This window comes from Haliaeetus leucocephalus, unplaced genomic scaffold (assembly GCF_000737465.1).
Source record: "Haliaeetus leucocephalus isolate CR32 unplaced genomic scaffold, Haliaeetus_leucocephalus-4.0 Scaffold702, whole genome shotgun sequence".
In the NCBI taxonomy this organism is placed as follows: Eukaryota; Metazoa; Chordata; class Aves; order Accipitriformes; family Accipitridae; genus Haliaeetus; species Haliaeetus leucocephalus.
The window spans coordinates 3,278,600-3,293,633 of NW_010973138.1; the positions used below are offsets into that span (position 1 = coordinate 3,278,600).

The 15,034-nt window shown below is 35.1% G+C and overlaps 1 protein-coding gene across 1 annotated transcript in view; it reads left to right on the plus strand.

Moving 5' to 3' along the window:
• The window catches only part of BRWD1 (bromodomain and WD repeat domain containing 1), a 64,882-nt gene that overhangs the window by 45,972 nt on the left and 3,876 nt on the right, over positions 1-15,034 (plus strand). The window contains exons 33-40 of the mRNA XM_010580315.1: positions 575-650; positions 1,871-1,915; positions 2,543-2,689; positions 3,814-3,966; positions 4,243-4,412; positions 6,037-6,272; positions 7,411-7,602; positions 8,093-9,070. Of these exons, the coding sequence (XP_010578617.1) occupies positions 575-650; positions 1,871-1,915; positions 2,543-2,689; positions 3,814-3,966; positions 4,243-4,412; positions 6,037-6,272; positions 7,411-7,602; positions 8,093-9,070 (1,997 nt within the window). The remainder of the gene's footprint in view (positions 1-574; positions 651-1,870; positions 1,916-2,542; positions 2,690-3,813; positions 3,967-4,242; positions 4,413-6,036; positions 6,273-7,410; positions 7,603-8,092; positions 9,071-15,034) is intronic.

The following is a 15,034-nucleotide window of genomic DNA, read 5'->3' on the forward strand; positions in this document are numbered from 1 at the left end:
CTGCTTCTTTTGATTTCTTACTATTTTTCAATACATTGCGGGACAGTTGTATAATTCTTTTTGAGTACTATCTTAACCGGAGAAGTAGTTAAATCTTCAGTGTAGAGACATTTTAACTTTTTCCCTTAGTAGCATTCACTGGTATTTATAGTTTCAAAATGCCACTTGACACGAAAGTAGCTCAACCTATACAGTAAGTTCTGTGTTCTGTCTAGCACATGTCTAGAAGTTCCTGTTGCAGCTTATTGGACTTAGTTCAGCTGAGAGGTTTATTTTTGAAAGAAGTTAGTGTAGGCAGTCTTCCTGCAGGTAGATCAGGCATGAAGGCCCCTTTCAAATCCCTAATGCTAATTTCACCCTCCTCCCCTCACTTCTGAAATGCACAGTATGGCAGTTTTTCAGACATAATGTTACTTTGTTAATATTATAATAGTCTTGTGGGTTTTATATTTAATTTAATTCTTAGTTCCTGTCTTCCAGTTTGTGTGTAGCTTTTGGTTGTGTTTGGGTTTAATCTAGGAAATTATAGCTATGTTTTTGCTATTCCAGTAACAGAGATCTAATTGCATTACAGTGATCAGGACTGTACAAACATTTTTGAACTATGTAGCACAACAGATGATGAACAAGATTGTCTTGATGCTGATCTGGTAAGCTTTTTTTGTGGATAATTCCAATAATGCATGGTTGTAAGAAAATACCACCATCCTTCAAATACTTTTGGTAAAATTGCTCAATTACTTTATAGAGATGTTTGTATATATTTATACATTTACATAGCTAATATGAACATGGAATATATTATGAATGGGGAAATGATGTGAGGAGATGCTTTATAAAAATAATTCTGAGTTGTCAATATTTGTTAAGAAGTATAACAAATACACATTTTATACTATGACTGTGTGCCATCAACTAGAACAATTCTTCTGTGTTTTCTGCGTGGCACTGTATTTCTGAAGCATGTTAATAATAAGTATTTCAAGAGTACACAAATAGCTCTCTTTCATAATTATATGCATCTGGTTATTTCTAAGGTCAAAATTGTCATTCATATAGTCATAAATGCTAAAAGCTGACAAGTTGTATAACTATTGCAGTGATGCTTTGGCTCTCAGTTTCTCTGTATACCACAATATGAATCATGCATCAGATATGCATGCCTCACTGAGAATTTAATAAAGTGCGTTTATCTTATATCTGATAGAGGTAAATATGGACTGTTGTTAGGCAGTGAATGCTATCTGCAGTGCTGTGTGTTTATTAATAGTGTACCTAAAACTGCCCAAACTGATGTCTCTTTCACATTTTGATTTCTAATTTGGCATTTATTAACAAGACTTCATAAAGTTGCAAAGCAGCTGCTCTCCCTTGCAGGTTAATATATAGGGAATAAATGAGTCATTTTACTTCTTTATCTTGCTACTTCAGCATCACCTTAGTACTGCCACATTATAAGGTTTTTCTTTTTACCCAAAGTAACTTGATCACGTCTTTTCCTAAACTCAGGACAAGCAAAAATCAAAAAGTTTTACGACATTTATTATCAGTGAATTGAATTACTGATAATCTTTAGTCATTGACGTTCAAAGCTGATGGGTATCTTCTCATTGCAATTTCTGGTGGTGGTTTTTCCTTTGTATTAAGGACAAGAGTTGGAGTTGGGAATCTTCAGTGGTGGTATCTACGATCTTGCCTTCCAGGTCTCTCAAGTGCTGTGTTATATTTTTTTGATATGCTCGTGTTCTGTCTTAGAGAAATTAGAATAAAAATCTATTTTTACCACAGTATCAAATCTAATGACACTTTGAGCACCCATTACCTATTTTTTCATACATAATTTTTAAGATGATTTTTTTATTTTGTGCAGGCTGATGAAAAATGTCTTCCAAGAACATCATATAGAAGAAGAAAAGTGAGTTGGCTAATCTTTACCATATATACCCAAATCAGGTCTGGCAGGAAAATTGGTTAACAGACTGCATTGAAGTTCTGTGGGAGTGATACTTGGTTTTATAACAATCATAGAACAGAATTTTTCTAATGGTATTAAGGAATTAAAAGCTTTGCTTGAATAGGACTTTGCTCTTTTAATGCTTCTGCACTCGTTCTGTATAGTTATCTAGGAAAATCTTGCATGCAACTTTGATACCAGTGCTGTTCAGTGTAACAGTGTTCAGTTATTTGTATGATGCTGAAATAAAAGCATTATTCAGCTGAGATGCTTGGAAAAAAGTGTTTTGAGTCATGGGTATTATTCAAATCTTTTGAGAATAATTTGGTATCAGGAGGTATATTTTTGTGTGCCTTGGTTATTTAGTTTTAAAAAGACGCTTGAAAGCTAGTAAAAGAAAATTGTATAATTTGTCAGAGTTTATTAATAAAGATTATGAAAAAGTCTGCTAGTAGTATAGTGCCCTTTTTGTTATAAAACAATATGTTCGGAAGTGCATTTTTCTACTACAAAAATAATTCCAGACAGATTATCAGGTTTATGTTCTTGCTATATTTCAGTAATGCTTTTTTCTAACTTTTTTCCAAGGGACGGGGCTTAAAAAAAGGAAAAAGTGTGAAAAGTGGCTATGATGAAAACTGTTGGAAGAAGCAGTGTATGGAAGTGGTGAATTTAATTTTCCAGTGTGAAGATTCTGAACCTTTCAGGCAGCCGGTTGATTTGGATCAGTATCCTGTAAGTTGTTCTTTATTAACCTTATAAGATATAATTTTTTTTTTTTCTCTTAGCATTTGGTACCCTAATAAGATCTACACATTGCTCTTGGAGCTATTTATTCTCTTTATGGCTTTGGTCCCAAACCATTGAAAGAAATTTGCATTTCTCTGTGCTTAGAATGATGAGCTGCGTGCTCTACTGCATCAAGATAACATCCATCAAAATATTGACACGGAACACAACAGTAGAGCAGTGGTGGTGTCTACAGATACCCTCATACCTTAAATATGGTTTGAAACCACTCAGCAATCTTTTTTTGCTTGCTTTCTTACTGGCCCTTATAGGGAAATAATTTTAGATAAATCTGTATGCTCTTAATTAAAACGAGTTTCTTGAGGGACAATCTACAAAACCTGTTTACTGAGCCTCAGCTATGAACCTGATTTGTTCCTTCTCTTTCTCTTAGCTGTTCATGGTATTCTTGCTAAGTCTTTGGTCTCTTTTTGTCTAAAAACCCAACAAATTTTCAAGGAAAAAAACTTCTTAAAAGAGTGTGCAGCTGTTTTCCTATGGGCTTTACATCTTGAGTTTGTGTCTTGCTTCAGGTTTTAAAAACATCTTGAGGTTCTCTAAAACTTACTAACAGGAGAGAAAGATAGAGGTGTTTTGATTTTTTTATTTTTTTTTTTTTAAAAACAGATCAGTTTGTTTCTTATAGTAAAATGCATCAGGGAAAGGATTACATGACACTTTACAGCAGTCTCATTTCTCATTTTGATTAACAATAAAAACATTGACTTGCCTGTTACTGGGTAGTTTTTATTGAGGAAACTCAGGAGAATTGAAACTGGAAATCTGCATGTGCAAGCATGTGACATTGTATCAATTCATGATCCTTCAGAAATTCTGAAGATGACCTTGAAAATGAGCAACAGTTTGTATGGGATAATTTAGTGGAGACTTTAAATCAGCTAGTCTGAGCAAAAGCATTGCTGTCTGCTGTGGTAGGGGCTTCTGTTTTCAGCTGGCGGTTAAGATAATCTGTGGTCACCTTAGCTACCCTTAAATTATAGAAATAAAACTTAAAAGTGTTGTTTTTCCTTTACACCTTCTTAAATCTTCTTTTCATATGTTTTATCTAGGATTACAGACATATTATAGACACTCCAATGGACTTTGGTACAGTGAAAGAAACTCTGGAAGCTGGAAATTATGACACTCCAATGGAACTGTGCAAAGATATAAGACTAATATTTAGTAATGCAAAATCTTATACTCCAAACAAAAAGTCAAAGGTAGCTGTTAACATTGGGGGGTTTATGTTTGTCTTAATGAAATGAGGTATTATTTTGGAATTAGTTTGTTTATCAGTACTTTTGATAAAGCTTCTGGTTAGATAGTGGGGAAAAGTGTGACAAAAATATTTCATGTGTTCATTTCTTGTTTATCTAGTGTTACATAGGATTGTGTGCCATGCTTTTTCTATTTCTTTTCTGTACAGTTTTTAATTTTAGAAATGTTACTCTTGGATGAAACGTTCTGTTCTTAATATATAAGCCACTTCCTTTCAGATTTATAGTATGACCTTGAGATTGTCAGCACTATTTGAAGAGAAAATAAGAAGAATTGTTTCAGATTTCAAAAACGGTCAGAAACAGAATGAAAAACTACGAAGAAACCAGAGATATACTAGGAGATTTCATAATCAAAGCTCAGTGCAGCATCCTACCAAAATGCTCAGGTAACCAGATTATGAAGATGTAGAGATATATCACAGCTGACTAATATTCATATTGACTGTCATATTTAGTCTGTGAAGAAGAGAAAAATTAGTTTATTAAATGGTCGACTAACTCCAGTGAGACTTTTTGTAATTACTTCTCTTGCAGTAGGAAAGATATGAAGATATGCAAAAAAAAAAAGCAGGTTTTTGTAATATTAAACTGGCTGTGAAGCAACGAAGGGGCTGAAGAGTGGAAAAGGTTGGGGTTTTGGTTTTGTGGCTTTTTAAATATTTCAGAAACAAAGATTTACTTGCTGTATATATTACATAGATTACAAAGTTGCATATGTTACATGTTTTATCACGTACAGAAGAAAGCTAGTCCTATGGAATTTAGTAATTTTCACTTACTGTAGCATTCCATTGGTAGCTAGATAAGCCTTCTCTCTTCTGAAGGAAAACAAGCTTTTGACACCACTGCTGGTTGACATGATTAACTCATGTAGTCTTAATTTGCATATGGGATGAAGTGAGACAAAATACAAAAGCTAAACATGGTAAATTGTTGAAACTGAGCTTATACCTTTCTGCTACTGTCCAGCCTTTCTTCTCTGGCAGTGAAAGGATAGGAATAAGAGTTTTAAGAAAAAAAAATAATCTAAGAATACACTTTTTTGCCACATTTGGCTTTCTTCTCTTAAAATTTCAGTGGATTACTTCTACATTTTCAAATTCTGTTATGCATATGTGTTGGATTATGCTACAGGCACACCTGGCAATAAGCTTTAAGCTTTACTGGGAGTATTCCTTCGATTCTGATTTCTTCCCAGAGAAATAAAGAAACACGCATCAGGATAGGCAGAAATTTTCCTTTGAAACAACACTTCCACTCTTATCTGAAGAATTGTATGCAACTTGTTTACAAATCAGTGGTGCTCAGCAGGACTGAGGTTTGGGACTATTTGGGAGAGTGTCTGGATAGCAAAAAGAGCATATACATCTTGTGTACCTAGATGAATATTTGAAAACCTGTGACTCTAAGGAAGCAACTGACAAAATAGTAGTTCTAAATGTGAAAATAAGTCACTTATCAGGACTGTGTGTATAGTACGGAAGAATTGAATCAGTGAGTTTCTCTACAAGCATGCATTTTTAGACAGTAAACTTTCTCTGAAGATACACCTTCTTTGTGTCTTTATTCCACAATAAACAGTTCCAATGGTAGTACGCATAGCACTTAGTTTGAGGCTTATGTGCAATTAACAAGAGACTGGGAATTCAACAGAAATTGAGGCTGCTGTTGCAATTTCCTGGTAAACAATAAGAGGACATTGCTGTCTAGAAGGCATTTAGTATTAACTTCTTTGTTTCTCAGGGCAGAGAAGGAATGTCTCCTCTTGTTTCACTTCACTAGGAGTATGGACTGTTATTTTAATGAAAGTACACTACTTATCCTTGTCAAAGTTAAAATTGTCCCACACCATGTTAGCTCACAAATCTAACTACCTTTCTGTAAATCTGAAATCGTGTAGCATACAGTGAGTTAAGCTTTCAGAGAGAAGTATTGTTAAAATACATAATTGCCATAATTTCTCATAGCTTTACAACTTCTGTTGTTTTTACTTCTTTCCCCTTTCACTAGAAATTTGAAGCAGAAACCATTGAAGTCTCAGGCAAAAATTGAATCTGAGCAGGAAGATTCTTTTACTCAACCTACCTCAAGCAGAGCCACCTGTGTTGCAAGCCATAAAATGAATGCTAGCAATTACAACCGTAGTTCCTCTGGTGAATCCTCTGATTCTGCATGCCTGGCATCCTTTGAAAGGAACGGAAAAGCTAGATCCACAACACTAACAAATTGTTCTGCATTATCATCAGGTCAGAAATGGAATCTGTTTCAGATGAGGATTTTCATCTTGGTCTTATCTATGAATTGTCCACTAATGTTTCCTTTCCTTTATAATTTCCATAATTTGCAATTGCATTCTAAATTGTTAAATGAGGTTTGCATCTTTAATGTGAAATTTTTTCCATGCAGTTTGGGTTTTGTGTAATACAGAATTCTGTGTATTTCAATGAATTTTGGACACTTACTGCATTATTGAATGTTATAAAAAAATCTGTGTACTAAACATAGACATTTCTGCTTTAAAATCCCATAGAATGCAGTAAGTTTACTTAACTTTTGTTAATTAAAAAGCTTGCACCTAAGCAAAAATCTGTCAATAGGATAGTTTGTTTCTTAGTGGGAGAGCTGTCTTAGTTGTATATCCATTTTGCAGTCAAGTGGATGGTATTTTTTTTGTAGGTTTTATATGGGGATTCACAACAAAGCTGATTTGAGTAAGATTGATTATAAGAAAAAGTTGACCTGCTAACTACATGGTTACTCGATGCTCTTAAGTCTTACCAAATAGAATAATAGAATTTCTTGATTTTAAGCAGCTGTTCTAGGAAAGTGGTAGTAGTGAATGGATGTGTCTTATTTGAGAGGAAAATGTAGTGTATTTGAGAAATGGTGCTATATGAAATACAGGTTATACACCCATACATGTTACAGAAAAGTTGTCATCCAAAATTAGCAAATGGCAGAAGTTCCCCAAGACATAAAAACCTTCCTGTCTTTTCCTTCTTCCCCTACACCTCACTTTGACAAAAATTCAGCTTGTTTCAAAGAATAAGAATGCAAGTCCTGGTAAAAGAGATCTGTCAGAATATGTTTTGTGTTGGTCTTTAACATCCTTTTCTCTTAATTCTGTTATTTGGAAACAGCTGTGTTATTTTACTTGAAACTTAAATACAGGTTAAAGAAGCTTTCTATCATGAACACTGTATAAATATGGAGTGGTATATTTTGTAGAGCTATGAATTTCATACATGTAAGACATAAAGGCATGATAGCATATTGTAAGAGAATGTCATCAGGGAGTTTTGAATATATCCTGGATCAGCAAAATGTAGCTCTTAACTGGAAGCTATCTTTAGAATTCTGATTGACAATTATTTTTTTTAACAGAAAGTGAAATAGAGGGTTCTTTGGTTTCTTCATCTACTTCCTCTTCATCTTCATCCTCTACAAGTAGCTCAGAAGACAGCAAAGAAAGCTCTGTGACTCTTGTGTCACCTCTACTACACAATGGTGTCTGTAGACGAAAGAACAGCAATTGTAGGATAACTAGAAATCAAGCTGCTCAGAGAAAACAAATAGGTAAGATTTGAGTAGTTTTCTTGCGAATGGCAAATAACACAAGTGTGTGTATATATATCTCTAAATAAAAGTAAATGTAATTAGTATTTAAGTTGTTGTATATGTAAGATACTAACTTTTGATTGGTGATAGTTCTGAAGCTCTCAGAATACTACACTCAACTTTTAAGAAGATTTTTTTTTCCAATACTTAGAGGAGGAGGGCAGAACCCAAGAGCCTAGTGAGAGGGACTGTCTTGCAACATTTTATATGTTAATGAAGGTAAAAGCAATAATTCATAAAGAAGTTCTAATTTTCACAAAACTAGAATGAATCTGAAATTTATGGCATAGCTAAATAATTTTGCTTGGTAGATGACAAAAGCACATAACTATTACTAGGGAGTGTATTTCACCTGTCACGTCTGTGGGTAGAACCTGTTCCAGAATGACAAGACTTAAGAAAATGCTATTTTTACATTTAAGATATTAATCTCTCCTTTCCTTTACAGGAACACTTATTCAGGAGAATGGGAATACACGAAAAACTGTCAGGAAAAAGTTATATGGAAGTGACTCTGAAAATACTTCAGTGGTGACGTTGGAGTCGCTGAGTAATAGTACTGGTAGGCATAGAAAAACTCCACGCAGAAGTGCTGCTGTGGCTGCTAATAAGTTAAGGCTAATGAGTGATGTGGAGGAAGAGGTTTCAAGCTCAGAAAGTATTGGCATTGGATGCAAGAATAGAAAACTGCCTCACCGAAATGCCTCAGCTGCAGCCAGGCGAATGTTACTGGAGGGGTCTGAGGATGATGTAGGCTTAAAGTCTGAAAGTGAAAAAGAAATAGAAGAGCAGCTTACCAAGAGGAAAATTCTTTCTCAATCTGGTTCATCTGCTGCACGGAGAAAATTTGTTAGCGAATCTGAAAATGGAACTTCAGATTCTGAGACAGACACGCAGATGAAGCAGAAAAACTGGCAAAGCAATGGTCATAAACAGTTACGTGGGACAGTCCATTCTGTATCTCCCAAAACGAAAAGTCCCACCCTAGACTTTTCAGAGGAGGACTCTAAAAGCCATAATTCAGAGGATGGGAGCAGTCAAAAAGTTTCTGACCAGTCAACACCTGCACATAATAAACCTGCAGTGAGCAACTCTGAGGATGAAGTGGATTCTGAATCTGATAGATGGAATGGCAGAAAAGCAACTGGTCTGCAGCTTGCTGCTCCTTTAAAAAAAGCTAAAGTCTTGAGTGATTTAGAGGACACAGCAGAATCTGAAACAGAAGACAAAGAGGATGGGAGAAGTTTTGTTTCTGAGAGCTTGGTGCCAACTAAAATTGCAGGGAGTTCAAAATCTGGACCTGGTGCCAGCTTCAACCACTCTTCTGATACAGAACCTGAGACAGATTCCAATAACAGTAATTATTGTGAAACTTCAAAAACAAAAAAGAGGAAGAGAAAAGGAAAAACAAAAATCGTTAGAAAAGGTAAAAGTTTTAATGTATCTAACTCTTGATACTGACTAGATAAAGGAGACAACAAGATTAATGACTGGATAATGACTGGGAGGATTTGGACCCTGTAAAGTCTAATAGTGTTCCTTGTTGTTCTAAAATAACTATAGGTGAGGGAAGGAGAACTGTAAGGTGTGATGATGACAGTGTCTAGAAGTCTAGATAGATTTGGAACTGGGAGGTTACCAAACACAGCACTGACAGACAACTATTAAAGTTTGGTGTAGTTCTACAGTATTTAGAATTCAGATTGAACACTGCCCATGCTTGTGCAATTCAGGCAGTACGTTTCTCTATGAAAAACTTGCTATTAAATCATGATTGTTCTTTCCATATTTAACTTGCACTTTCTTATCTACGCAGCAGAGTAACTAATGCTAAAATACCTGTTCTGAAGTAATATCGCTGTGTGTGCATTTCATGACAGTTAAATTTTAGAAACGCTGGCTTACAGGTTGTTGGCACAAAACTAAGCAATATTCTAAAGGCCGTTGTGAGTGAATTCTATGGTATGCAGCTCAAGGTAGCAGAAAATCTCAAAAGGAGCAATACATTCTCTTTCTTTGGCCTGCTCCTTGTTTTGAGAATTTCAGTAATGAAAACCCTCTGGTTTCTAGTCCTGTTACCTTGAGTTTGTGGGTAAAGTAATAGTACTTAGTTCAGATTATCTTAATTTTCTGTTGCAATTTTCTGTACCAAAGCAGACAACCGTTATTTTCAGTTGAAGTAACCTGATTTTTATTTATAGTCTTTTAAAATGAATTTGATCAAAAGGTGTTTTAATTATTCTTACTTCCATGGTGTACACTGGAACCTGTAACTTGATTTGACTTTTGGATTTTATTCTGTCGGGATGTGTAGCATCCTTAAGACAGAGAGGCACTCTGATGCTACATTGGTAGTGTACTGATGCATGGTCTGGCTTTTCCCACATTTAACATACAGGGGTTTGGGTGGTTCTGGGGGGGAGGTTCCTTGCTTGGTTTAGTTTCATAGATTCATGGGTGTCTAAGCAGTGTTGTATCTAATTGAAGCATCATGTCACTGCTCTAACTACATTATCATACTGATAAGACATTACATGAGAAGAACCAGTTAGCAACAGCCAACTGAATGGCAGAAATTCCAGATAGTTGCAGGAGCAAGATTTACCATTCTACTTGTTTCAAAAAGTTTAGTTCTTTGCTTTTTGTTTTTTTTCTATAATTTTGTCCATTGCTCAAATGCTTGTGTGTGCTGGCTGATGTGTTATGATTTGGAGATTTGTTTTGGGGTTGGTTGTTTTTGTGGGGTTGGTTGTTTTTGTGGGTTTTTTTTTGTTGTTGTGTTTTGTTTGGTTTTTTTTTTAAGCTTATTAGAATGATGCTAAGATTTATTAAAACAGGTTCTGTCCATTATGTGTCTTCATATTGTTAGGGGACTGGTCCTGACTTAGAATTTGAAAGACTGTTCAAAGATTGGTGTTTGGTCTAATCCTTCCAAACCTGTCACTGAATCACAGAGACCAGATTATGAACCTCTAAAAACTCCTCCGGAATTTTAACTGTGGTTGGGGTTTTTGTGGTTTGGTTTTTTTTTTTTCCCCCCCAAAAAATTTGTGAAAGATCTTAAACACTCTTAAAAGACTTGAATTGAGAGAATACCCATAAGTGGCAATAGATAATGCTGGATCCTTAGCTTTTTCTGTATCTAACTTTCTTCAAGTGCAAGTTGTCAGTATGCTTTACAATGAGTAAAGCAAATTTCTCAGGCTTTGAGAGCTCTCATGACTTACAGTTATCATAAAGAGAAAAATGCGTATGTTCAATGTACAGGATTGCATTGTGTGAACTGTTGCACACATTTTTACATAGCATTTCTTTTTCTTTTCAAAACTTCATTATATAGCTTTTGTTTTATTATTATGGTGCAAAGACTAATCTTTCCCAGCAGTCTTCCTCACCCACCTCCCTCAAAGCAAGCAGTCTGCATTGTTTAGCCTTAACACATGGGTTTACAGGAATTCGGTGCCCTGCAAATAGTTATCAAAAGGCTTTAAGGGAATTAAAGAAAAAAAAGTACTCAAGCTCAAGGGGGTGGTTGGTTGTATTCTATACCAAGCGTACAAAACAGAATTAAACTTTTCCGGTGCACATAATATTTGATCAGAGTTGAGGATTGCCATGTTTTGGAGCAAAAATTCCTATCAGTGTTTTCAGTTACTTCCTACATCACTTTATTTGGCAACTGAGAAAAGAGGCATCTTCGGTACTGCATTGTAAAAGAGTAAAATCCTTCTGTGTCCAAGCTGCTTCCTTTCCAGTGTTCAGTGTCAACTGAATGCTGCCTTGCCAAAAAATAAGGTGGTGGAAAGGATTATTTTTGACAGCATGTATTTTTTTTCTTCCAGACTGAGTAAATTTTTAACAGCCTTTTATGTTTGATTGTTTCACATTTTTGTGCCCTCTCAGGTAGTGGCTTTGATACACACTTGTAGTGCAGCAGTTAAAGATCTTGAGAAGAACATGATTGTCTCTTGAGATGAATCAGTCTTGACAGTTTTCCTCAAGGAATACTTATTTCTGTTGTACTAAAAAGATCTTAGTATTTATAGTTGCTAAACATACTGAAAACCTTTCTTAATGTTTTAACATTAGCAATGTGCAAGGATGCCAGATGGACCTGAGGAGCAGCAGGGAAGAGCTGCTGAGTTCTGTAATGGGCTATTGAACTCTAGACTTGTCAGAACTATGTTGCCATAGTCACTTTCTAAAACTTAAGAGAAATGGGGGGAGGGGATCTTTTAATAGCTTTATAGAATTTAAAATCTTACTTGAACATGCTCCATATGTCAAAACTCCCGAGTCAAATATTAAAACTTTTGGGGGTTGGTTTTGGAGACTTGTACCATTACTTTCAGAATATTTGAAGAGACTTTTAGTACAGCAAAAAGGGAAGGTATTTGTACAAATACTTCATCTTGTGGGAATTTGTAGCTTTTGGAGTAGCCAATTGGTAACGTTTCCCTTATCAAACTTGTCTACACCTCATTTTTAAGGGGAAAACAAGACTGGTTAATTTTAAAAACTTCCCTTACACTTTTTGTGTAAACATTTCCCGTGAAATCTGTAGAAGCTGTCACACTGGGTAGCCAACACTGGGCTTTGGGTCTCTTTAGTTTGTCCTTCGAATGTAACATGGATGTTTTAAATGTTTATATTGTAGAATTTTAAAGCTTGATGAAAATTTGGTTTCTCTTCTTGCCAATTCTTTAACACTCTGGTTAAACTGTAGCTTCTGCTGTATTGCACCTTTTATGCCCATGGGTGTGAAATGTTAATTTGTCTTCCAGCTCTTACTTGGAGCAAAACTCCTCTTACACACATATTCTCTCTTAAACTTTTTGGATTCTTTCGTTTGGTGTTTTTTTTTTTGTTAATTCTCATCATTTTACTTGGGCCATAGCTTCTTTAGTAATCAGTGTTCATCCACTAGGTGAAACTGCCAATCATAAAAACAAATTCAGCATTGTTTTCCATGTGCAGTTGGTGCCAAGCATTGGCAAGTATCAATAAGTATTATCAGTTAGTTGCCAAGGGCTGCATTTTTTTGATGATCATAATAACATTACCGAAGATTTTAATGAGAATCAGTAAGAAAAAAACCAGTATATTTTTTACTTTAATACCCACCTTTTCGCTTTAAGGGGGGCTCATTTATTATGGAACAGTCTTACTTCATACAAAATGTTTAACATACCCTGCCCTGTCTAAGCACCCAAATGTTGAGGTGCATGGACAGTACAATGTCAGGTTTTTTGTGTTAGAAAAATTTTTAAGCTGCTGCCCTTTTGAAATTCTTAAATCAAATGAAGAGACCCTGTCTAAAGGAAATCCCTAAAGTGAGTATGGAGCAAGAGCAAGTATCACTAAATTTCTACAAGGCCATGAAGTATGCTCTTTAGAAGTCAGTAAGGATAAAATACAGTAATGAATACTTGCATCATTTGGGTCTCATTGCACAGTCATCTGCCAAAAGGGCTCAGTATACTGCTAACTTATTAAAAAACTTCTTAATGTTATGTTTCCAGTGTGCGCAGAACCAGGATGGTTAAAGATGTAGGGCCAAGTTTGAGACTTCTTTCACGTGAAAGGGGAATATATCATTGTCCTATACAGTGTTCTTTATAGGCAGTTAACTTTGGGGCATTTAGTTTTCTTTACATTGTGATTTATTCCCCCTGATGTTTTGTTGAAACATTAGTTGTCCTGTATATGAACTGATAGCTAGCTTTGGACAATGTTTACTGTAAAACACAATATTTTCTATTTCAGTTTATCTAATCTTTAATTTAATTTGGGATATTACCACAGGTAGTCACATAATTATTTTTAAATTAGCAGATGCCCTTTCTAGCTCATTTTTCTCCTCAACAGTCAATAGATGCAACAACAGATGTGCTATTAGCACAGCCTGGTTTACTGTGGTTTGCCAAACTGATGCATGCATTGCTCTGTTCTAAGGAGGCTGTTAACTGTAAATAGGAAGCTAAACTTGTTTGTACTTCTAAAAGTTATTGTTAGGTACTGCTGTAGTATATGCATGCTTTTATTTAAATACCTACATATAGGCACGTATATATTTATATAATACCTATTTTCAAATAAATACATATTCTCTCTAGAAACTATATATACACAATTAACCAGCTAAGCAAATTATGTGGAAACTTTGCTTTGGTTATTTTTTTTAATATATGTTAATATATATACACTACTTATATAGTATAATATATAAAACATGGTGTATATATAGTACTGTAATTTATATTATACTTTATCTAATGTAGTTTATATATTATAGATCTATAGTATATAGCATGTTTTTTGTATATATGAGGGGAAAAAACCCAAACAACTAGAAGTTTTCACATAAATTGCATAGTTGGTCAATAAGGGTTGGGAAATACTTTGTGGACTGCAGTACACCGTGCAGATTAGTTGACTGGAAGTGTGGCTGTGTATTCTACCCAGTATTGCAGCCTGGACTTCAGGTTTAGAGTTTGATGGCATGAACTCCAGGACAGCTTGTCACAATGGTAAACTTGATGGACAAGGCCTTTGTATCTTGGTGCCTTTCTTTTAAATGCTCTCCCAGTTTTTGTGGGTAGCGGAGTTTGTTTAATCCTCCCTCTTCCTGCCTGTGCAATCTGTTTGTACCTTTGCAGCATTTAATTCAGGATGTTCATTGTGTAGTTTCATTAAGCTTTAATTAAAGCTTTAATTAAAAAAATAAGATGAGCTTTATACAAATTTGGTCCCAATTTAAGATTTTATATACAATGTATAGATTTAATATTCTGGTAGTGTGTTGCATAAAGGCTGGACTCCTTTACACTTTAGTCTTGCATTCCATCTTAGGAATTAGCTGTTGAAACTTTGAAAATACACATAATCTGTTTATGATGATAAAGGCTTTTTTTCTCAAAACATGCATCTATAAACACCTAAGCACCTGTTACTGTGAAAAACTGGCCAAAATCATTGTGTGCATTCTTTTTATTTTTTCTTTGTTTAGCTGCCTTTCTGGGAATAGTTCCAGGTAATATCTTTAAGGTTTAAACATTTATTTCTTGAGATGGCCAAAGGGGATTAAGTTAGCACTCAGTATTTAAGGCTGGGCAGACTTTTCCACCTTTCCAAACTGCCCTTCTAGAACTCGAGTGTAGCTCAAAGCAGATGTAAGGTTGGGTTATACATTTCCATGCTTACTAACTGGTCAAAATGCCTCTTTGTACCAGTAACTTGTGTGTCGTTTGCCACCACTGGTATGTTATGATACATCACTTTGTTTACTTAAAGTATTTTCCTGTTTCAAGTGTAATTTACCATGTTAAAGCTCTTTGGTCCTGCCTATTCAGGCTTACCTCCTAATAGCTATAGGGCAGCAGCTGTATGT